The sequence below is a fragment of the Hylobates moloch genome, unplaced genomic scaffold (genome assembly GCF_009828535.3).
Source record: "Hylobates moloch isolate HMO894 unplaced genomic scaffold, HMol_V3 SCAFFOLD_23, whole genome shotgun sequence".
Taxonomy (NCBI): domain Eukaryota; kingdom Metazoa; phylum Chordata; class Mammalia; order Primates; family Hylobatidae; genus Hylobates; species Hylobates moloch.
The window spans coordinates 4,584,912-4,608,303 of record NW_026652298.1 but is presented as its reverse complement, the minus strand read 5'-3'; the positions used below and the strand labels follow the sequence as shown (position 1 = coordinate 4,608,303).

The window sequence follows — 23,392 nt, the reverse complement described above, 5'->3', positions numbered from 1 at the left end:
GACTAAGTAGCCTGGAGAGGGCCCCAGGAGATGGTGTAAGCTAGGATGACTCCTATAAGGATGGTAGAGGAAATAGTCTAGCCAAATGAGGTGCAAAGACCAGAAATTGTCATAGCATACAGTGGAAGGGAAATTAAAACATCTAGAGAAAGCAGCATGATAGAGTAGCTAGCTATGCTATGTAAAGCTGGAAAGCCCAATTATATTATAACTTAACCCTATTTATTGGTGTAGTAGCAAGGAGGAGAGTAGCACAGATTCTGAGGCAAGGAGGGTGTATGTTGTCTTACGGGAGAAGGGACTCTGCATCTTCTTCAAGTAAGGTTGGCATGTTATCCCTTAGTAGGGAGGGATGGGCCACTTTTGCAGGCTCAGAAGGTTAAGAGAAATCTGGGAAGTAAATATCTTAGGGGCATCAATCTAGATTTCCCTGTCTCGTGTGTCCACGTGCCGTTCTTTCCCAAACAGGGCCCTAAGCTTGGAATAGTCCACTGCCATAGTTGGGAGTTTAACCTTCCCTTGAACTCAAATACTATGTCAAATAATTCTTGGGGCTACTTCTCAGCTTCCTCAGCCCTCCCGTTGTAGGAGATGATACCTCTGTGTATGCTACCAAGAAAAGTCTCTCTGGCCTTCACTCCTAGCTTATAATTGCCAGTTAATTACTCTGAGCTTCTTCTTATCTTTTTCCAGATCATCAGCTGAACTTACTGAGAGCCAGCTCCATTGTCCTTATAGTTTCCCTCATACTTCTCAAACACCTGATATGTTGCACCACCTAATGAATTCCCTTCCACCACTGTATCAATCTTTGGTTGAAAATTTGAACAATTGCATTGCTACCTAGTGCCAGGGCTTTCTGTTGCTCGCCTACTGCTAGCAATGAGGTCCTCTTTGCCAGGTGTTTGTTAGACGATTTGGTTCCAAAATCCCATCTCAGTGTTTGCTTTCTCAAACCACTCCTGGTACCAACTGTCACAATTTGGGCTCCCTAGGAGGCATACTCTGGAATGGAAATTGTTGTGCAGAAAATGTCTTAGAGAATGCACCTTGAGATCAACATTTGTGAAAAGAATGGAAATAAGATTGGGTAGAGGAAGAAGTTAGCTGTGATATACTCTGAATGGAGGACTTAGCTAATTCTAAAACTGGAATGACTTTTCAGAGTTGTTCTGAATTGAGGGCAAGGGACTGGCCTTTATAACTCCAAGCTGATCAGTCACTGATTATGGACTATCTGATAGAGGAGGTGTAACCTTGGACAAGGCTGCTGTAATCAGTTACAGCAGTGTAACTGATTGCAGGAGGCTGACCCTGAGGGCTTTGCCTGCAGTGCTCCCAGTGGCTGGGAGAGTAAGTCCTGTATTCCTGAAGACTAAGTGATACATTGCAGTGTCTATCATGCAATCTTAAAACCTTATTACAAATCAGAGCACTTTAACCCATCTTGACAAAACAGCCTATTTCAAGCTAAAAATGATTATCCAAGTCATCAACAAAAGTATTGAATAAGACAAAGATCTCTCTATTCCTACTCCCACCTACCCCTTGTCTAGTACTATTACTCAGTGCATTTTTGTTGACTAGTAAATAAAGCACTTTAAGGAAATGCCCAAATTCTAGCCCTAACATTACAAATGGAGGAGCTTTCAATGAAGAAAAAAATGACCCCATCTGCTCTTTCATTATTTGGAATAGCCTTTGAATAAAATGTATGTAAATACACTTAAATAGCCTTTATTGAATGCCTACTCTATGTTAGAAATTGTTTTATTTATTATTACTTTATGTGTTGAAACTATAGCAAATGGAATTTATTATTTCTATCTTAAATATACTAAAATATGTTGAAATGCACCAAGTAATGGGTTGTGTTTATGTTTCAGTTAATTATAACATGTGATTTTATTTATGTAGATGCTAATTTAATATTTCAGGTTGTTGCTACCTGAATAGAATGACACTAAATTATGTATTTTTTAAAAGTCTAGAAAAATGATGATGATACACATTTACCTAGAAAGTGTGTGAATGCCTAGCCACAATGTCCATCCCTTGGAGTTTTCCAATTCTGTAAAAGGAATGCATTACTTCTGCCCCAGGGGTATGTGGGGCTTGAAGCTAACATCCATTTCCCAGAGGCCTAACTTACGGGCAAAAGTGACTTTTGTCAGACCTGCTATAGAGAAGGGTCCAAAAGTGGACCAAAAATCTGTATGGAGCCATCTGAGCTCTACTGTGTGTTGCTGTGGGATCATGGCCATGTTACTTGAACTTGGGGCCTTTGTTTATTCATCTATGAAATGGAGACAGAAATGCTACCTCTTAGGGGTTTTTGTGAGGACTGAATGGGAAAACTGTATGTGAAGCATGCAGTAATTGGCAGATATTTTTATTGCTTTTTCTATTATTAGCTGGCATTACTAGACGTGTCTACAGGAATGAATTCTCTTCTAGTAAACCAGCCCCTCTCTGTGTCTTCATTTCCTCTTCCATAAAATGTGGATAATAATGGTATCAATTCTGTTGGCTCTTATGAGGATTAAATTGATTAACATATGTAAACCCCTTAGAAAAGTGGTGAGCACACAGTAAGCCCACTAAAAAAGTTCTTGTGCTTTCAATTTAAACTAAATTTCTTTGACCAAATTATAAAGATATAACTACTTTTTCTCCAAAGGGAGATATGATGTAGTCAAAGTATTGTATCATCTTTTCTCACTCCTTGGTCACAGATTCCACTCTTTATAAGGCCTTTCCTGACTAATTGGAAGAGACCAGGTAAGCTGGTTCTGCAGAAAAGTCACAATGCATGGCTAATGAGTAGTGAAGGCTGGAGCCAATGTGGCCTTGGGCAAATCATGCTCTGGGCCTTGGTTTTCCCAGCTTTCTGATGGGAATAACATCTCTACCCTGGGCACCTCCCTGGATGGTTTACAGATCATATAGGAGACTGTGTCTCCTTGCATATGGCATAATTAGTGTGCATGAAGAAGGCTTGGCTCCGCTCAGTCTGCATCAATGACCCTCAGGCTTCTCCTCCTTGACTGTTGCATTGGATGTGCATGAAGTAGCTATTTGGGGTGCTCTTGGGGTCCACTAAAGGTGATAGCTTCTGGAGGATAGTGTTCAAGCCACCTAATCTAACACACAAATACTTAAGAATATACCATTGAAGGATGATTAAGCACTTAATAGGAAACCATTGGACACTAAAGCTTAATGATGCAAAGGATGTTTGAAATTGTGTCTGTAATGGGCTAAATTGTGTCTCCTCCCCAGATTCATATGTTGAAGTCCTGATCCCCAATACCTCAGAATGTTACTGTATTTGGAAATAGGGCTTTTAAAGAGGTAATTGGGTCAAAATGAGGTCATCAGAGTGGGCCCTGATCCAGTATGACCGGTGTCCTTATAAGAAAAGGAAATGTGGGCACAGATGCACAGAGGGAAGAAAATGTGAGCACACAGGGAGTAGATGGCCATGAACAAGCCAAGAAATGTGAAGAATTCCCAGCAACACCGGAAGCTGGAAGAAACCGGGAAGAATCTTCCCCTTAATGTCTTCAAAGAGAGAGCATGGCCCTGTTGATTTTAGACTTCTAGCCTCCAGAACTGTGAAAGAATAAATTTCTGTTGTGAAAGTCACCTAGGTTGTGGTACTTGGTATAGCAGCCCCAGTAGGCTAATGCGGTGGTCCAATATGTGTCTTCCAAGAAGCTCTAAGTCTGTGGAGGAGAGTCTGTTAAGTCAAGGGAGGAGGAACTGGGGAAGAGGAACTTAGGAGGAGGAGGCAGGCTTCACTCTCCTCTTCTTTAACCAGCATAAGTCTTTTTAGCAGTGCTGTATATTGAACTTCCAGGAAGAGCATTCTATCTACTAAAGATGTGTAGTGAAAAAGCAGCAGTGGAAAACTACTGCTCCTGTGTAGCTGAGCCTGTCGATGCTCTGCCTTAGGTTAGGAATCTCCCCATTTTCCTCTCACAGGCCCCCTGTGTTCTTTTACTCACAATAGCCTGTACCTGGGGCTTTGGCTGAGGTGGTCCCCAAAGAGGCTCCAGAGCCTGCTTTGTCCGCACTTAGAGAACTGAAACAGGCAGTAGTCCTCAATCACTGACTGACCTACACAAGGGTATAAATACCCCCAGCTCTCTTGCCGCTCATCAGGACAACTTTGGTGAGAACTGCACTGTCTCCAGAGCCTCCCTATGGGGCTTAGCGTGACACCTCACCCTTGATTGGCCTCCTATCCTTCCTTTTCCTTCTCCCTTGTGGATTCTACCTGGGAACACTTCCTAACAAATCACTTCTATGTGGTGTTTCTCAGCCTCTGCACTGTTAACATGTTGGTTGGGATAATCCTTCCTTGTGGGGAGCTGCCCTGTGCATGGTAGGATGTTTAGCAGCATTCCCGGGCTTTACCCATTAGATGCTAGTATCACCTCCCTTCCTCGCCCGTGGTCATGACAATCAAAAACGTCTTCCGACAAGGCCCAATTTTGGCCGTGGGAGCCAAAATTTCCCCATTCAAGAACCACTGCTTGAGTTATTACAAATGTAGATCCTTAAGTTCTGAGAGGTGATAAAGTAGAAGACCTGGGATTAGAAGCTAAACTTCTTGATTCCCTGGCCACTGGCTATTTTTTTATTTTTTAGTTTTTACTACACTTGTATTTCCCAAACTTGTCAGATCATAAGACTTATGTAAATACCTTTAAATACAGAGTCCCAGATGCCCCTCCTAAAGAATCTAATTCAGTAGGCCCGGTAGGGGGCACCTGGTCTGCAAGCCTCAGTGGTTCTCTTGATTAGGCAAGCTTGGGAAACTACACTAAAATCCCGATTCTCAGATTATACTGTGGAAAGGACTCATTGTGTGAATGGTGTGGGGAGGGGAAGAGGGAGGGCAGTGAGGTAGTAGATATATTAAATATAAATATGTTTCTATGAAATGTAAATTTCTGGGCTTCATATTCTGAGATCTTGATAGTCTTAATAAAATTCCCAAGTTTTTCTGATACAAGTGGTCTGAAACAATTGTTATATTACTTTTCATTAAATTACGTTCTTTTGTTAATGTACATGCAAAGTAGTGCCCTGTATCTATAGATACTTACTAAACACTTTTCCCCTCAGCTGACACCAAGATTTCTAATGAATGCATTTAGAATACTCTATACTTCTCCTTTTTAGTACTTAATAATTTGTGTAATGTTGATCTTCTTCAGTAACATATGCTGTAACTCAGGGCCTATCTCAGCTTTTATCTGGTTATATTCCTTAAGTCTAGAACTCTATCTGCACAGAGTGAGTGTTCAATAAATGTTGCTGAGTAAATGACATCAGATATGAGGTAAACAGAATAATGACTCCCTCCCTGAAGATGTTTACATCTGAATCCCCACGAATTTGAATATGCTCAATAGGAGTATGCTATATTACATAGCAAGGGAGAATTAATGTTGCAGATGAAATTAAGGTTGTTAATCTGCTGACCTTAATATAAGGGAATTCTCCTAGAATATATACTGGCGGACTTTATAATGACAAAGGTCCATTGAAGTGGAAGAGGGAAGAAGAGGAGGTGAGAGCCAAAGAGAGATTTGAAGATGCTATGCCACCGACTTTGGAGATGGAGGAAGGACCCACAAGCCAAGGAATGAAGGTAGTTTCTAAAAGGTGGAAAAGACAAGGAAATGGATTCTCCACTAGAGCCTCCAGGAAGAACACAGCCTCAGAGACACCTTGATTTTAGCTGAGGGAAACCAATTTAAGACTTCTGACATCTAGAACTATAAGAGAATACATTTGTGTTAAGCCTTTACATTTGTAGTAATTCATTTCAGCAGCAATAGGAAACTAATATAGATGGTAATGGAAACAATAGCTGACCTTTACTGCTATCCTTCCATCAGAGGCTTAGAAAGGCTTATGTGGCCAATGGCACACCATTAGCAAGTGTGGAGTTGGGCTGCAAACCTCTCAGATCCACACTCTGCCACACCAGTGCTATTGAATGTGGGCTGCATAGACTGTTACTGATCCATGTTGAAATAAATGCTGATATTGAGACTACATGTTGAGAAATGTCTCATGGTAATTCTTTTCTTTTTTCCCATGTTCATTCTGATTTTGAAAGATAATTTTATATCTGTTAATCTACCAATTTTAAAATGGGGCTTCTTTTATATGTCATTTTTATTTCTTTTTTTTAAAGTAATTCATTCTTATTATATAAGAATCTTGGTCCACATGAATTGGAAGAAAAAAACAAACAAACTGGTTCCTAATCACAGACTATTGGAGAAGCTCTGCACAGACCATGATGTCAAGATTTGGGGTTGCGATGGGTCCTTGCCACTGGCTTTACTAATTCCCCCAAGTGGGCAGAAGTGAAGTCCCAATCCACAGTTGCTCAGGGCCTTGCTGTGGATGGGATGGGGGCAGAGGGCAGCCTGGTCCTAGGAGCCTTCTCCCCCCTGAAGACACAGCTTTCCTAGTTCCGCTTCCCAGTCACACTCCAAAGCCTCATCATTCCTACCTTCTCCCCGTTCTTTCAATAAGGGATACTTAAGGTTTATATTACATTTTTCTTCTCTTCGGTCAATTTTTTTTCTATGAGAGTGCATGCCCCCCACATATTTCACATGGCCTGCATTTTTATGAATCCAAGAATAAACGCATTTTTGGCTAACAGCTAAGATGTATTTTTAGACTCATGGAGCTGTATTTTTGTCTTCTGGAGAACATAATTTGAAGCAGATGCAGTGGCATGTGGCACTCTTTAACTCTGCTCCCAGTTTCAGATGTCCGCCGGCAAACTGCATCCCTTCAAAAATATGTTAACACTTTAATGAAAACTGATGATCTCTCAATCTAGCGGGCTGAGCCATCCCGAGAACAATGACTGAGATCTTGCCTATTTATTCAAACTGCTTCAGGTCAGCTGTGTTGACCTTTGCTCTGCCTGGGACAGGGGCTTTTGCAATAGAGATGTTTGTTTAGCATGCACATGTGAATCACTGTCATTTCCTACCATTCCCAGTTCCATGATGGAGCAAGACCACATCCCAGGGGAGCTTGTATGATAGAAAGAGAAAGAACCCTACTAACCTATTCCACATATGGAATCTTCTACTTGTCAACAGTTAGATTTGGAAGCAACTTCTGTTATCATCTATTTCAACCTCCTTATTCTAGAGCTATGCTCAATGATACCGTTTGAGTCTAATTCTGTTTTGGACTTTTATTGCCTGAGTAGGTGTCGAAGAAGTTTTTTTGAACAAGTGAGTGAGTGAATGATGAATGAAATTGAGACCCAGAGAAGATAAATCTCTTGTCCAAGATAACAGAACTCAGAACATAACAGATTCATTTCCAAGCAGTCCAGAAAGACTGCTTTCAGTACCAGTACAGAACTCCTAGAATTGTTCTGGTATGAGTCCAGACTCACCGTTGGTTTTCTCCCAGATGGCTGAGGCTTAAACCTTAAAACGTCTAGGCTGGGTTTAACCTGCTCTGCCAGCAGGGATTCTATGCATTTTAAATCAAGAAGTTCCAGATCACAGCAGAAGACAAAAGTTTCATATGGGCAGAATGGCAGAGCCTGTGTGAGCATTGTGAATCATTTCACCACAGGAAGTAAAAGCTAGGTGGTGGAGGGCTGGTCACGGAAAACGCTCCAAGGCGAGAGTTATTTCAACTCTGCTGTGATTGGAGCTAGGCTAGCGTACTTACTCTTTCACAATAAAATAAAGAATAAAGTTAAGACCAATTTAAAAAAAGTCTTGCAAGTGTTGCAGAGTTGAGTACCTATTAGGATCAAAATTAAAGAGATGCCAATGGTGGCTAAACCCAAGCTTTCCTTTCTCTAACAATCATTTAGAGCTTAGGAAGAACTCCAGGCAGACTAAATGGAATGTAATTGAGATGTTGGCCTGTCAATATCTAACTGGGAAAATGACAGGCCTGGAAAGGTGATCATCAGTTTCACCAGGTAGATGGTAGATACGATGTTCACATCACATTCATGCTAAACAGAATGTGATATGAACAGAATGTGAACAGAAGCTGTGATGTGGCACCAAGAGGCCCGCCACTGTCCAAGGAACTGCACTGGCCAGCAGGTGACCTGCCTTCTCAGAGCATTGTTTTCTTCATATGCAAAGTGATGATGACAGTATTTCCCTCAAAGAATTGTTATGACTAGGATTAGTAACTGTGTAGATATACATTAATAATCATGGCTAAAATTGTTCTAGCACTTACTGCCTGCTAAGATGCTGTCCTGATTTTTTTTAAATATAACTTATCTCAGAAGCAACTGTGGACAAATTATTTATCCTTCTGGCCTCTCTTTATTCTTACTTTATTAAAAACAAGGCCTTGGAAATTAATACTTTATCTTCATCAGAGAGTTGTTATGAAAATTAAATAAGTTAATCTGTGAACATGTTTTCTCAAGTGCATGGTCCATGTTAAATATTCAGTGAATGTTAGCTATTATGATCCATTATATTATACTGCCCAGAGATAATTAAAAGTATAAAATTAGACTTCCAATGAATATTATGTGCATGAGGAGGGGGAAGAAGAGGCTGTGTTGACTGTGGGACATTTCACAGAAACAGATGTGTTGGTGACCTTTTAGTGTGTCCCATCATGTACACTTTCCCTGCTTCTCCCTTTTCCCTGCTGTGTGTCCAGGAAGGTTACCTGCATGGGCTATATCAAGAGGCTCCCTTTCCCTCTGTCCTCCTCTGTGCTCAGCGGATGCAGAGCCTCAGCAAAGAGGAAAGGAGGAAGGAGGGTGGAGTCAAGGCACTTATTCCCCTGCTTCTCCACTATAGGGCCCCTGCATGGTGGTTGATGCAGTTAGTATGGCGAGTGGTTATTACGATTTGGTGACTGAAGGTGGCTTCAAGTTTGGGCATCTGGAAAATAGTGGCAAATCCAGGGTGTATTGCTTTGGGAAAAAAGATAGTAGATGACAAAATATTTCAGGACAATGGGAGCCTGGAGCTAGATATGAAGGACTATCACTTGGGACTGAAAGAGATCGTGGCAAACAAATGTTTATTTAAAAGTTTACCCAAATAGCTAAAAATCTTCAAATTCCCCACACATACAATTTTTTTTCTTTTTTTTTCTTTTTTCTTTCTTTCTTTTTTTTTTGTTGTTGAGACAGAGTCACACTCTGTCACCCAGGCTGGAGTGCAGTGGCATGATCTTGGCTCACTGGGCTCACTGCAACCTCTGCCTCCCAGATTCAAGCAATTCTCGTGCCTCAGCTTCGCGAGTAGCTGGGACTATAGGTGCACACCACAATGCTCTGCCAATTTCCCTCTCACAATTTTACCTTCCCGATAGAAATATTTCTATACTCATTTTTCGAGCATTTGTGTACACATGCCGTCACCTTCCTTTACCTGTAGTTTTGCAAGAATTTCTTAGTTTAGCAACTATGATTCAGTTCTTTAACAAATAAGTTCTTCAAAATCACACAACCCATTTCTCATAGTTTCCTTGAAAAAATAAAAAGATATAAAACAAAATAAGATAAAGTATATGATATTAGCTTTTATTTCATTTACTGTAAAATGTAGACTGCCATTTCATTTTGTGTAGTTCTAAAATCAATTTTAAACTTTTTTCAAAGGAAGGATTGAAAATAAAAGAAATACTTAAGCAATACAAGTAAATTCCTTGAGGCTAACATAAGGTTTTCTTGATTACCCTTTCAGGACCCATTCATTTGTTGGTCTCCAGTTCCTGAGCTTTTGCATCTGACAGAGTATCCCAAAGTCACTTTCTTAGAGCTGACCACAGGACAGACAGTCATGAGCCTGGAACTTAGGGAGGGGAAAATCCTGGTTAGGTTGTATGGCAGGATGGCTACTTCTCTAATTATTCATTTATCTTCTTTTCTATTGCTCCTGGATTTTTAGCTGGACTCCTGGTCACGTAAAATAAAGATCACATGTCACAGCCTTACTTGAAGCTAGATTGGATGTGTAACTAAATTCCAGTCCATACGACGTAAGCAGAAGTGCTGTGTGCAACTTCTGAGAAGTGTCATCACACGAGGGAGCATGCTATTCTCTTGTCTTTGTCATCTTCTTGCTGGCTGGAATGTTGACATACAATGGAGGCTTAAGCATCCATCTTGTGCCAGGCACAGAAGCTATGCCAAGGATGATGGAGCAACAAGGTAGAAGCAGCTTGGGTCCCTGAGGTTCATGACTCTGCCCTATCAATTTTGGAACACTTACCTGGACTTGCTTAAGTCACTGCTATTTTGGAGTTTTTTTGTACTCTCCACTCAATCTTATCATAATTAATGTATGATGCTCAAGTTCCACTGGTTTCCTCTCTAACCAGTTCTGGAAGCCCCCAAGGAGAACCTGAGCACCTTTCACCTACCTCATGGCATCTTTGCTCTGCTTCTGCTCTAGGCATTGATGCCTCTGATTAGAAAACTTCTACCTCTACCAAATGAGTTCCTCATGATAATATCACCAGCAATTGATGCTGCTGATGAACAAAGTTCATTGTTCAGGCTGCTGTCAGTTCCATGGAACACTGCGTGGTGGATGAGAGCACAAGGATCAGCATCCAGCTCTGTCACATGCCAGCTGGTATCACTGTGGGAGGGTGGGTGGCCTAACCCCTCTCTGCCATCTGTAAAATGAGAATAATAACAGTGCCCAACTATTGGGAAAGAAGCAACGATAATAAAAGAAAATATTTAAATGGATACTTTCCCTGTACTAGTTCAATATGCAAGCCTATTCCATATTTAACATTTAATAAATGCCAGAATTTGTGCTACCTGGGGCATGACTGCAGTGGTACCCAGGACTACTCAATGCTGCCACAATCCACAGGCATCTTAGCCCCAGGGCTCTTTTCCGTGGGACACAGTTTTGATTCACAGGACATTAGTCTTGTTGGGATGACTTCTTACAGCAACTCTCCTGTGCTCAAAATATTCTTTCCCTACCCCTGGCCCCAACATATTTTCCTTAAATCAAATAACATGAATCATGCCCAAGTGTCCTTGTCCCTCATGCAAAGGAAGAGAGAAGAAAGTATGCCAGATAGTCTCTGCAAGCCTGAGTCCTCTAAATATGCTGAGGCATGTCTGATTCCCAGGATGAAAACAGCTCAGAGTTTCCATCTGAAACCAACCTCCTACTCACTACTCCACCTCACCCATCCCATACCCACCAGCAACAATTGCACAATTGCACACATCATTACTGAGGAAATGAGGGATTGGGATCCTCAGAGAACCTGACATTTTTCCATGGGATGATGGCAAGATGATCTCTAAACTCTAGGAGCTTCTTTCTCCCCAGGTGTGCACAGGTATGTTTCTCTGTGTACTGCCTGGATACTGCCATGGGCCCTGCCTCCCCTCTGCCTAGGCTCTGAGTGCATTCGCTGACCTGTTTTTCTTACTCACTGTAGCTCTGGGATTTCTGAGCTTTGCATACTTGTCAGCTATGCTTCTAATTCAATACTGTGACCAGAGACATGGGGAGCAAGGGCGGGAGAGAGGAGGGGCTGGGAGGCTGAGCTGGACAGGAGCATCCTTCTTGTCAAGAAGTCCCTTCTTCTAGCTTTTGATATAGACTCTTTTCTTCTCATAACCGTTAATGTGGAAACGTTCTCTAATACATCCAAAATTAAACTCATTATCTTTTTCTGTTTCTCTTAATAAGTGCTGCCCACATGTACTTCCTCCAGGGCTTATTCCTCTTCCTGTCTGCTCTGATCTCCATTTCTGGTGCTGCCTTCCTCCCAGTCAGCCAGGTTCACAACCTCTGGCTGCCTGATGGCTGGGGGCGGGTGCCATTTGTACTATAGCTGTGTGCATGATGTCCCCAGAGCTGGGAAGTGCACAACCTGGTTGATGGTGCAGGACCAGCCCTGCCCAGGCTTGCCACCTTGCAGTCAGTGATTACTCCCTGCCCCTATTCACATACCCCCATCCAACCAGTCCCCAAGTTCCATCTACCTAGTCCATCCTTTACCTCCTGTCCATTCCCAATGTCGTCTTCTCAACTCCAGCCCCCATCATGCCCCACTTAGCTTTCTAACTGGTGTTTCTTCCCTCAGTTCCCACCAAGTCCATTCTACAAAACAGTGCCAAATGAGTCCTCCCAAGGCCAGATGGGTAATGTCCCTGCAGTGGAGACCCATGACATCAAATGTCCTAGTTTGGCACCCAGACCTTCTGGCCACCACATACTCCCCCATCTTTATCTCCTTCACATACATACACTCCAGCTTGAGTGAACTACGTGCCATTCCCTAGGCAGCCCCTGATTTTCTGGTGATTGGCTTTACTTGGGCCTTTCTTCTAGGAATGCCAGGTGACTTCCTGTGCACTTAAGGCCCCATTCATCAGTTTTCAGTCTTCTCAAATTCTCTCTAACCTGAATTATCTCCGACTAGCTTTTATCACTCCTTTTTCTGAAATCTCATTAACAACTCTCTTAGGCTGTTTAGATTGGAAAGATTTGTATTTGTGTCATAACTGTGCCTTCAAGTAGTTTACAATCCAGTAAAGGAAATGTGTCTTGGGTGTCTCATAAGGCCTAGTACTCATCTTTGCCCTGTGGTAGATGTGTGTGGCGTGAGGGAGGGAGAGAGAAGAGGAAAAAATGGAAGGGAAGGAGGGAGGGAGGACTAGCTTTCTAAATACAAACAAACTCTAAAACAGGTTTCTTTGATTTAGAAGTGGGTGTTTCAGAATCTAAGATGGATATTTTCCCTCACTGATGCCACAAGGAAATTCTTAAGGTTATACCAAATCAAAAACCTGAAGAGAAAATCAGAAACTGGGAGGAGAACCATCCTCTTTTCCTTAGGAGAATTAAAAACAATCATTAAAGAAGCACATCCAAAGACTAGGGGCTGCTGCCCCTGCACTATGGGCCCAGGGTCATTTAACCTTGTCGGTTAGACCCATTTTTATTATTGAGCAGGTAACAAAACTCGGAGGATCTGTTTGTAATATCGACACGAGGGTTCCTACTGGGAAGAGCGGGTGACTGACACTCTGATCTGTCCTGGCACTGAACAGAGGCTGCTCTAATGGGGGGTTGGGAGTACCCCTGGCCTGGGAGCCCTAAGAGCAAGCCTGGCTCAACGTCCCACTGAACCTTTGGAGGAAGGAAGGTGGAGCCCCACTGCTTGCCTTTTCATGATGCTCTAGTTTGAGGGGAAGCTGCCAGGCTTCTGTGTGGGCTTCTGTGCACTGGAGCCTGACCCGGGTCCAGGACTCTAAGTCTGTTGGGGAACAGCAACCAAAGTGAGGCCTATCACAGCACATGGGTCTCTTGGGGTGGGCAGGAGAGGAGGTAACTAACAGAGGCTTAATAAGTTTGTGTGGAAGGAAGTGAGGCTTCTATTAAAGGATATTCCTTGGTTATTTTGTTTTTAGTTCCTTTCCAGGTAAAAAAGAGAGTGTGTGTGTGTAGCATGTGGTGTATATGTGTATAATACATATGTACATGTGTGAGTATACGTGTATGTGTGCATGTATGCAGTCTATGTATTTCCCCCCACACCCCTGCTGGGAAGAAGAGTGACAATTGCTATAAAATCAACATCGCAGAGACCTTTCGCTATGGATTTTCTGAGACAATCGCTATTTCAAATGTTTTGTCTCAAAACATATTTTCTGAACTGGTCAACAGGATATGTGGTCTCAGTGTTTAATGTTCACGTTTCATTAAGATATTTCACCATCTACTCAGTTTTCTCTAAAATGTTCATCAGTCCCCGTGCCCACCCTCCATAATCACCCATTTAAAGTGTATCAAAAGATATATTTTTGTCCTCCCCTAAACATATTTCTGAAGGTTCTCTCAAGCATTCAGCTTTGGTTCTGGTGGCACTGCTATTTGTTTTTTTCTCTTTGCTGCAGATATCGTGAAATGAATAAAAGAAAACAAAAAGGATGGCATTGAGGTTAGAGAGGATAGGAGGCAACCGGAGAGGGGAGAGATGGGCCATTCCTTTTCAAAAATAGAGAACCATTGTAGCTTTATGGCTCTTAGACATAGAGCTCAACTAAAAAGTGATTTCTAACTTTGTAGGGCAGGTCCTCAGCATATGACAATTAGGTGTTTATTCACAACAGATAATTTGTAACCATAGTGTGGCAGACCTTAGAATTGTCTCCACTTATTAAGTGTGGTCCAGGGGGTTGAAACAATTGAGAGTTTGCTGGAAATACAGAATCCAAGACATTGCATTATCCCCACTGAAGGGAAGCTGCATTTTAACAAGATTCCTAGCTGATTTCTATGTATAATAACATTTGAGAAGCATTGGTCTAGAGAACATCCCATTTCACAGATGTGGAAACTGAGATCCAGACAGGCTAAGGAATGTGATCTATATGCAAGGTGTGCTTTATAGAAAACCTTGCTTTTGAGCCCCGATTTGTGCTCTCTAGAGAATCTTATTCTTGCCCAATCAGAGTAGTTTGGCAGTTCTGGATTTTCTCTGTTTCTTTTGAGTAAACAGTTAATTCAGGATTGTCCCTCTCTCTTTTCTCCTTCCCTTCTATGCAGGTGTTGCTGAGAGACTGGGGGTCTTATCCTCAGTTCTGGAATCAAAGAGGTAGGGCAGTTGTGCTCTTTGCCTCTCAAAAGGTGCCTGGAGGCCAGGCACAATGGCTTACCCCTGTAATCTCAATACTTTGGGAAACTGAAGTGGGAGGATTGCTTGAGACCAGGAGTTCAAGACCAGCCTGGGCAACATAGCCAGCGCCCATCTCTTAAAAAAAAAAAAAAAAAAAAAAAAAAAGTGCCTGGATCTGGAAGCAAACAAAAGCTGCAGTTCTTCCCTTCTGCTCACCTCTCCAAGTAGGAGCCCTGCGTGGGGTGGTTTCAGCTTAGAGGAAGAGGCATCTCTTAGTGATTCACACAAAGGCTCCTGGACAGTATAGCAGGGTCCTGGGCAGAGCTGTTTGGTCCATGGCAGTCGTCAGTAGAGGCCAGCATAGATGGAGGTAAAATCCATCTCAGTGTGTGTCAGCTGAATGACTCACTGATTGGAGAAGCCATGAGGCCTGTGCACGGTTCCACCACAGACCATGTTACTATTCTTAGGGCCAAAGGACTGACAGATCTGAAAGAATGCAAGTTCCTCTTTAGATTTTGAATTTCTTTACTTCTTAAAATACATCAGTATCTTTTTCAAGAGACTTTAATCAACACTAATCCTGATACGAGTCTCAATCTCTTTGAGCAGACAGTAGAATTAGGACATTTATAACTTGAACTTAGCGGGCAGAGGTCATCTCCTTAAAGCTCTGTTGTCCACTGCATACACCTACCAGGGTCTTCTGGTCCTTGCCAAGCCTCCCAGACCCTTGTTTGATCTAATGCAAGAATAAGGAAGCTGAAAAGGTTATCCGTAAATATTGTGTGGGCTTATGTAGTAGTTTCCTTGGTGGAACTGGAAAGATTTGGAATTACATATAAAAATATTTGAGGACTTCAAGCAGTAATATTAACATTTTATATTAATTTTATATTAGGGTATATAAAATATTTTATAGTTCATGTGTTTATAACGTTTAAGAAGAGAACTGGACTTAGAATAAATGGCCACTCAGGCTGGGAGCGGTGGCTCATGCCTGTAATTCCAGCATTTTGGGAGGCCGAGGCAGGCGGATCACGAGGTCAAGAGATTGAGACCAACATGGTGAAACCCCGTCTCTACTAAATATACAAAAATTAGCTGGGTGTGGTGGTGCATGCCTGTAGTCCCAGCTACTCGGGAGGCTGAGGCAGGAGAATTGCTTGAACCCAGGAGGCAGAGGTTGCAGTGAGTCGAGATTGCCCCACTGCACTCCAGCCTGGGCGACAGAGTGAGACTCCATCTCAAAAATGAAAAAAAGAAAAAAAGACTAAATGGCCACTCGTATAAGTCCAATTTTAAAAAATTGAGTAATTGATTTTACCTTGTTATTTTTAAGTAAAAATCTTACTGTTTTATATAGCACTGGAACAATTAAGATAACTTAGGTTCACCATATTTAAGTTTAAGTAGTCCTTCTAAATCTAATAAATTTCTAACTCCGGAAGTTAGAAATTTGAAGTGGACATGAAGCGGAAAGCCTTTAAGTGGAAATAAATATATTAAAAGTATAAATGTCATTTGAAATATTTAAATGTATTTAACTTTGTAAATGGATCACATATTAAGCAAAAATCCCCTAAAAAGTAATTGTTCAAATATAAATGTTTGCAAGACTAGCAAACTTTACTCACAAGCTTCACTTAAAAGCAAAAGGTAGAAGTAGGTTTTAAAATTTGTAATTTTAATCAATCAAATGTTAATTTAAAAATAACAAAGCAAACCTCAGAATAGTGTCACTGAAAAACCACAGTTAAAGGCACTAAAAATGCAGAATTATCAAGGAGCTGGCCCCCATTGCCAATGTCCTCGGTTCTATCAGGGCTACATCCACACACCCTGTGCCCAGGGCACACTTCCCAGGAGAACTGTTGTGTGCTGTCTCCAACCGGTGCTAGAGTGGTAGGGGTTTTCTGTGGCTGCCCTCAGGCATGTCTTCCTAGATACCTCGTTCAGCCTTTCTCATTCCACCACACTGGCACTGTGGTGGTCAGGAGCGTCTCTGTGGGACCAGCATCTCCTGAACTGTATCTGGGCAGCAAGGCTCAGGTCCCCATCCCTGGCATCCTCCTAGATATGTCCTGGGTCTCGTCCCTTCACTGTCACTGCCAGGGCTTTAACTCAGCAGAGAGTAGAGTTCTCACACCTTTCTCAGGGAACTGTACATGTAACTAACTCTCTATCTGTGTCTGCCCAAGAAAGGCATAGGTCTAGCTCTTCGTCTAGTGTCTTTCTATCTATTGTTGAATGCTTTATGCTCTCTTCTTCAAGTTGTGGGTAGTGACAGATCGCATTTTCCAAAGTGGCCACAACAATATCTCTCATTTCACACGGTCGTCTACAATGGGATCTTCCTACTCCCTCATGAAGAGATGGAGACTAACCCTCCTCCCTTCAAATCTGGATGAATTAGTGGGGTGCTTTGATAATAAAGTATGGTGGAAGGGACAGTGAATAAATTCCAAAACTGAGTCATAAATCGTGATGCAAATTCTGCCTTGTTCACTGGAACACACACATGGTTGGAGTCCTGAGCTGTCATGGAAGAAGTCCGACTGCCCTGAAGCCAGAAATGTCCGTGGGAAGATACGCAGAAAGTCCATGGATAGGTGTGCTGGTCCGAAGTCTTCCTGATTGTGTTCTCTCTCCAGGGCTGCTGTAACGAAGTGCTGCAAATACTGAGTGGCTTATACAACACTTAGACAAACAGAAATGTGTTGTCTCACAGTTCTGGAGGCTGGAAGTCTCAGATCAAGATGTCGGCAGGGTTGGTTTCTTCTAAAGACTGCAAGGAAAAATCTATTTCATGCCTCTCTCAGCTCTTGGTGGTTTGCTGGCAATCTTTGGCATTCATTGGCTTCTACTGTATCACCCAGTCTCTGTTTTAATATTTCTTTTTTCAGACAAAGTCTCACTCTTTCTCCAAGGCTGGAGTGCAGTGGCATGATCTCAGCTCACTGCAACCTCCACCTCCCAGGTTCAAATGATTCTCCTGCCTTAGCCTTCTGAGTAGTTGCGACTACAGGCGCTTATCACCAAGCCCTGCTAATTGTGTATTTTTAGTGGAGACAGGGTTTCACCATGTTGGACCAGGCTGGTCTCGAACTCCTGACCTCAGGTGATCCGCCCACCTTGGCCTCCGATAGTGTTGGGATTACAGGCATGAGCCACTGCACCTGGCCTCTGCTTTCATTTTTACATGAAGCTCTCCCTGTGTGTGTGGGCCTGTGCCCAACTCTCCCCTTTTCATAAGGAGAGCGGTCGTGGTGTATTAGAGGCCATCCTACTTTAGTATGACCTTAATCCTAACTTAACTAATTAAATCTGCAACAATCCTATTTACATTAACGTCATATTCTGGGATACTGGGAACTTGGACTTCAACATATGAATAAGGGTGAGTAGGGGGACACAACTTCAACCCATTCCACCAAGTCAGGTACCACAAATATGAATAAACAAGCTTGCATGTGACTGCAGCCCTCCAGTCATGGGGTCACCCCCTTCCTATGAGTTTTCCCAGTTGGGGCTCCAGGCATCACAGAGCAGAGATCCACTGTCACCGTGGAGCCCTTTCCTAATTTCTGACTGATGAGATCTGCATCAGTTTGCTAGCGCTTCCATAACAAAGTACCACAAACTGGGTGGCTTAAGCAACAGAAATTTATTTTCTCACAGTTCTGGAGCCTAGAAATCCAATATCAAGGTGCTGTCGGGGTTAGTTTCTTCAGAGCCCTCTCTCCTTGGCTTGTAGAGGGCTGTCTTTCCCCTGAGCCTTCTCTCTGTATGTCTATGTCAAAAAAAAAAGAAGAGCAGTCTTATTGGATTAAGGCCCACCCTGGTGACCTCATTTTAACATAATTACCACTGTAAAGAAAGACTTTACCTCTAATTATGGCCACATTCTAATGTACCCCGAGTGTTAGGACTTTAACATATGAATTTTGATGGAGCGCGCACAATTTCACCTATAACAGGATCTGTGAGCATGATAAAATAGCTATGGCTTTATGTCATTAGGTTTGCAGATGATTTTTCATGTGGCTGTAATAACCAGAACATGGACTTCACTAATTCAAAGCTAAGATTTAAAAAATGTTTGTTTTTCCAAGCACCTTTTACCACGTGTTTGCTATGGGTTTAAAACATTCATTGAGGTAGCTAACTGACTCTTTTTTTTTTTTTTTTTTTTGAGACAGGGTCTGCCTCTGTCACCTAGGCTGGAGTGCAGTGGCGTGATCTCAGCTCGCTGCAACCACCACCTCCTGGGTTCAAGAGCTTCTCATGCCTCAGCCTTCCAAGTAGCTGGAATTACAGGCATGTGCCATCGTGCCCTGCTAATTTTTATATTTTTAGTGGAGATGGGGTTTTGCCATGTTTCCCAAGCCGGTTTCCCCAGTTGACTCTTTTGTTCTAAGCTGTATCCACTATCATTGACTCAATCGGGCAACAGGAAAAAAGAAAGAAAGAAAAACATAGTTATTATCTCAAAAGACTATCTGGCTATACATTTACTCAACAATACTCATGGAGCTTCTGCTATTAGACAGATATTGCTAAGTGGCCATGAAAAGACATGAGGTTCCTGCTCCAGGAAGCTTACCGTCCAGCAGGAAAGGAAAACGTTAGTTAATTGCTACATAACTATACAAGTGCCAAGGACAGGTATGTGGTGTGAAAACATGTAGTAGGGATGTGACCTTGCCCGGTGATCAGGGCAGACTAACACTGTGGTGGGAGGGAGCATGACCCAAATGCGGGACTGAAACAGTGCGTCTGTGGCTGGAGCCTAGAGAGAGTGGCAGAGAGCCCGCAGTGAAGACGAGCAGGACTCAGGCCCCTGCAGGAACCTGCAGGCCATCCACAGAAGCCACCCATTGAAGGATATTCGATTGCATGAATGGGTGATGCAAGGTCAGGGTGCACCCCATGCATCGTGGCTCCCTTTGGAGGAATATGCAGACTGAATCGGAGAAAGGGAAAGTGGAGTAAACAATTCAGTTAAGAGGCTTTAATCAAGATGAGAGATGATGTATTTTCCTCTGGGGTGGTGTCAGTGGTGGAATTAATGGAAATATATATATATATATACATATGGCAAAATCAATAGGACTTGGTGATGGATTGACTCACAGAAAGGCAGCTGGTCGAGAATGACTCCTGGCTGTGGACTTTCTCATCTGGGTGGATGGTGGTGCCATTTGTTAAGGTCGAGACCACTGGACCAGGTGTGGGCAGAGGATCATCAGTTCGGATGAGAACTACACAGCCCCATATGGCAGCCCCTGGCTACATATGGCTTTTTACATTTTAGGTTTAATTAAAAATAAACGGAATTCAAAATTCAGCTCATCAGTCACACTTGCCACATCTCAAGTGCTCCAGTCACTGTGACTAGTGGCTTCCCCATTGGATAGTGCAGATATAGGCTATTTCCATTGTCATAGAAAGTTCTGTTGGTCTAGAGAGACTTAGTTTGAGATACTGCTGAGACATCCAGGAGAAGCTGTCAAGTCAGCAATTGACTGTATTGCTCTGGAGCTCGGAGGAATGCTGTAGCTAAAATTTCATTTCATTCACACATTTTTGCAAGTATTCATTAAGACCTTAACATTTTTGTTTGCTGCTATGTCTCTGGCACCTAGACTAGTGTCTGCTGCAAATTCTCCCAGAGCTTACCCTCTAGTAGGGATGAACACATAATACACAAATATAGAGTATTTCAGGCAGTAACAGGGAAGAAAGAAAACTAAACCAGGGTTAATGGGATAGATGGTGAGAAGGAGTAAGGGGCTATTCTGGTTCTGGTGGCCAGGGATGTTCTCTCTGACAAGGTGACGTTTGAACAGAGACCTAGAAGTACGATACATTCCAGGCAGAAGGAAGAGCAGGTGTAAGGAGGGAGGTTGCTCATGATCTGTTTGCCTGTAGCTGGTATTTGGAGCCACGTGCCGGATGTCCTGGCAGAGGGCAGGAAGAGAGAGGAGGAAGAGTCTGTGAACTTACTGGCCGAGTAAGAAAGGGCAGACCTGCAAAGGAGACAGAGAACCGGTGGGAGGAAAACCAGGAGAACGCTGGGCCCTGGAATCCAAGAAGGGAGAGTGTCCTGACAGGGAAGGGGACCCAGCAACTCTGATGCTCCTGGGAGGGGTTGGGGAACTGCAGACTGAAAATGTCCTGGGCTTCCATGGCACCGAGGCCACTGGTGATCTTAGCTCCTGTTGTTTTGTGGATGACGGTGTGAGAGTGTGTGTAAGTGTGGGTGTAAGTGTGCATGAGTGTGCATATGAGAGTGAGTGCATCAGAAAGTGTGTGTGTGTGTGTACATGGGAGAGACGAAGAGAAAGCATGAGGCAGAGCATGAACATGTGTGAGTGTGCATATGACAGTGTGTGTGCATGAGAAAGTATGTGTGTGTGTGCTTGTAAGAATATGTGAATGAGAGTGTGAATGTTCACGTGGGAGTGTGAGTGCATCAGAAAGTGTATGTGTGTACATGGGAGAGACAAGGAGAAAGTTGAGCATATGAATGCGTGTATATGTGAGTGTGCATGAGAAAGTGTGTGCGTGTGTGGGTGTAAGAGTATATGAGAGCGTAAGTGTGTACGTGAGAGTGTGTGTTTGTGACTGTGTACGTGTGAATGATGAAGACAGTATGAGACAGTGTGAGAATGAGTGTGTGAGTGTGCATGAGTGTGTATGAGAATGTGTGTGAGTGTAAGAATATACACGTGATAGTGTGCATGTGAGAGTGTGAGTGTGCCTGTGAGGATGTGTGTGTGAGGGTGTAAGTGATAGACGGAGAGAGAGTGTGAGAGAGTTTGTGGGGAGGGTCCAGGTTGGAACGGGCAGGGGAGGAAAGTTGTACCTGAGCGCAGGCAATTCTGGGGGAAACAGAGATGGGAGAGCAGAGAGGGAAGCTGCTGAGGCGGAGGCAGTGTCCTGGCCAGATACAGCTCTGCCCTTCAGCTTCCATGGCTCCACGTGTCACCTGCCCCACATCAGAACAACAGCCAGCCGGGCTTAGGTGGGGAGTAAGGCATTGAGTCTCTCAAAGTCATTCTTCTCAGTTAGAAAACAGAAGCAGTAAAGGCCAGTGCACTGTTGGGCGTTTATTCACTCAATGAATCATTGGCAGAGTAGCTGATGGCCTCCTTGGAACACACAGTGGTAATAATACTGAGGATTCCTTGTTTCCCGCTGTCTTCCAAGCAGGTACACATACAATGCCTTTAACCCTCACAGCCGCCGGTGAGATGGAGATCATCATCTACCCTCTTGACAGTTGAGATGACTTAGGCAAAGAGGGGTGAAGCACCTTGCCCAAGGTCACACAGCGAGTAATTGGAAAAGCTGGGATTCAAACCCAGAGCCTGTGTTCCCAATCATTAAGAACAGGGTCCTGAGAGGAGGCATCAAAGGACAGGTACCACCCATCCACTCCTCAGCAAGCACTCAGTAAGCACCTGCTGATTGAATTGCACCTAGTCCCTGCTCTCCTATGGCTTACAGTTTAGTGGAGGAAACTGATGCTTAACTATTCTCTGAAATACAGTGCAATAAATGCTCCAGGAGAGAAGAGCTTGGTGTTGTGGGAATGCCAAACCCAGGTACTGGAGCTCAGGGAAGGCTTTCACAGGGAGAGGTGAAGGAAAAACCGAATTCCAAAGGTGATGTGGAGCTGGCTTACAAGGGGGTGTGAAAGGAGGGGCAGATGGAGCAGCATGTGCTGGGGCCAGGGGAGGGGAGGCAGGAAAGTCCAGAACTCCCAGGCTCTTCAAGGACATCAGTCGTTTGAAGTTCCAGCCCACCTGGCAGCTGGAGGCCACTGCGGCTGACGACGGGACTGGTAGGCGAGGTCAGGAAGCAGTAGCGCCAAAGCAAGTGAGTGAAGTCCCAAATACAGACCCTGGGCTGCCTCGCAGTGACAAAGACTCTGACCTTGAGCAAACTCTAGCCAGGCTCTTCTGAGCCCTCTTCTCAGCCAGGCCTCAGCCTTGCTCTAAAACACTTGCACAATCGCTAACAAGGTTTCCAGTACCTCAAGGCCACATCCCTAGGATGCTCCTACCCCCTTAAGGATGCCTGCCTGAGAAAGCTCAAGGCTGCCAGGGGAATTTACTGCTTGCTCCAGCCCACACCTGGAGCTAGCCTGACCACTCTTTCTTAGAGCACTTACTAAGAAGGGCAATTGTGAGTTCCTTCTCTGTAACCTTTGAGATGTATACGTATCTCCTACAACTCAGGAGTGTGTTTCTCAAGGCCCTGAAAGCTATTCCTTTGAATGTAATCATCAGGAAAGGTAAGGACCTCTGTCTCCCAGTCTCAGAGAGGATAGAATCCTAACTTCCCTAATTGCCAGCTAGCAGGCACAGCTGGTCTGATTGCATTTATACTGAACATCCCTTTGTAACTTTTCACTTCCCTGACCCTACTGGTTCTGTTTGCCCTCCTTCCTATTCCCTCATTCTTCCTTAAAAATGCCTAGTCGGGCCAGGCGTTGTGGCTCACACCTGTAATCTCAGCACTTTGGAAGGCCCAGGCAGGTGGATCACCTGAAGTCAGGAGTTTGAGACCAGCCTGGCCAACATAGCAAAACCTATCTCTACTAAAAATACAAAAAATTAGCTGGGTGTGATGGCAGGTACCTGTAATCCAAGCTACTCAGGAGGCTGAGGCAGGAGAATCACTTGAACCTGGGAGGCAGAGGTTGCAGTTAGTCGAGATC

At 43.5% G+C, this 23,392-nt stretch overlaps 1 protein-coding gene across 2 annotated transcripts in view; it reads right to left on the bottom strand.

The window, feature by feature from the left end:
* Nucleotides 1–10,443: 10,443 nt before the first annotated feature.
* The window catches only part of SNX18 (sorting nexin 18), a 258,821-nt gene continuing 245,872 nt past the window's right edge, over nucleotides 10,444–23,392 (bottom strand). Inside the window, exon 4 of one of the 2 annotated variants that reach the window (XM_058433977.1) lies at nucleotides 10,444–10,680. In XM_058433977.1, coding sequence (XP_058289960.1) covers nucleotide 10,680 — 1 coding nt within the window. In that variant the 3' untranslated portion in view covers nucleotides 10,444–10,679. Of the gene's footprint in view, nucleotides 10,681–18,313; nucleotides 18,455–23,392 lie in introns of those variants that run through there. The other variant, XM_058433976.1, reaches the window with a different exon arrangement.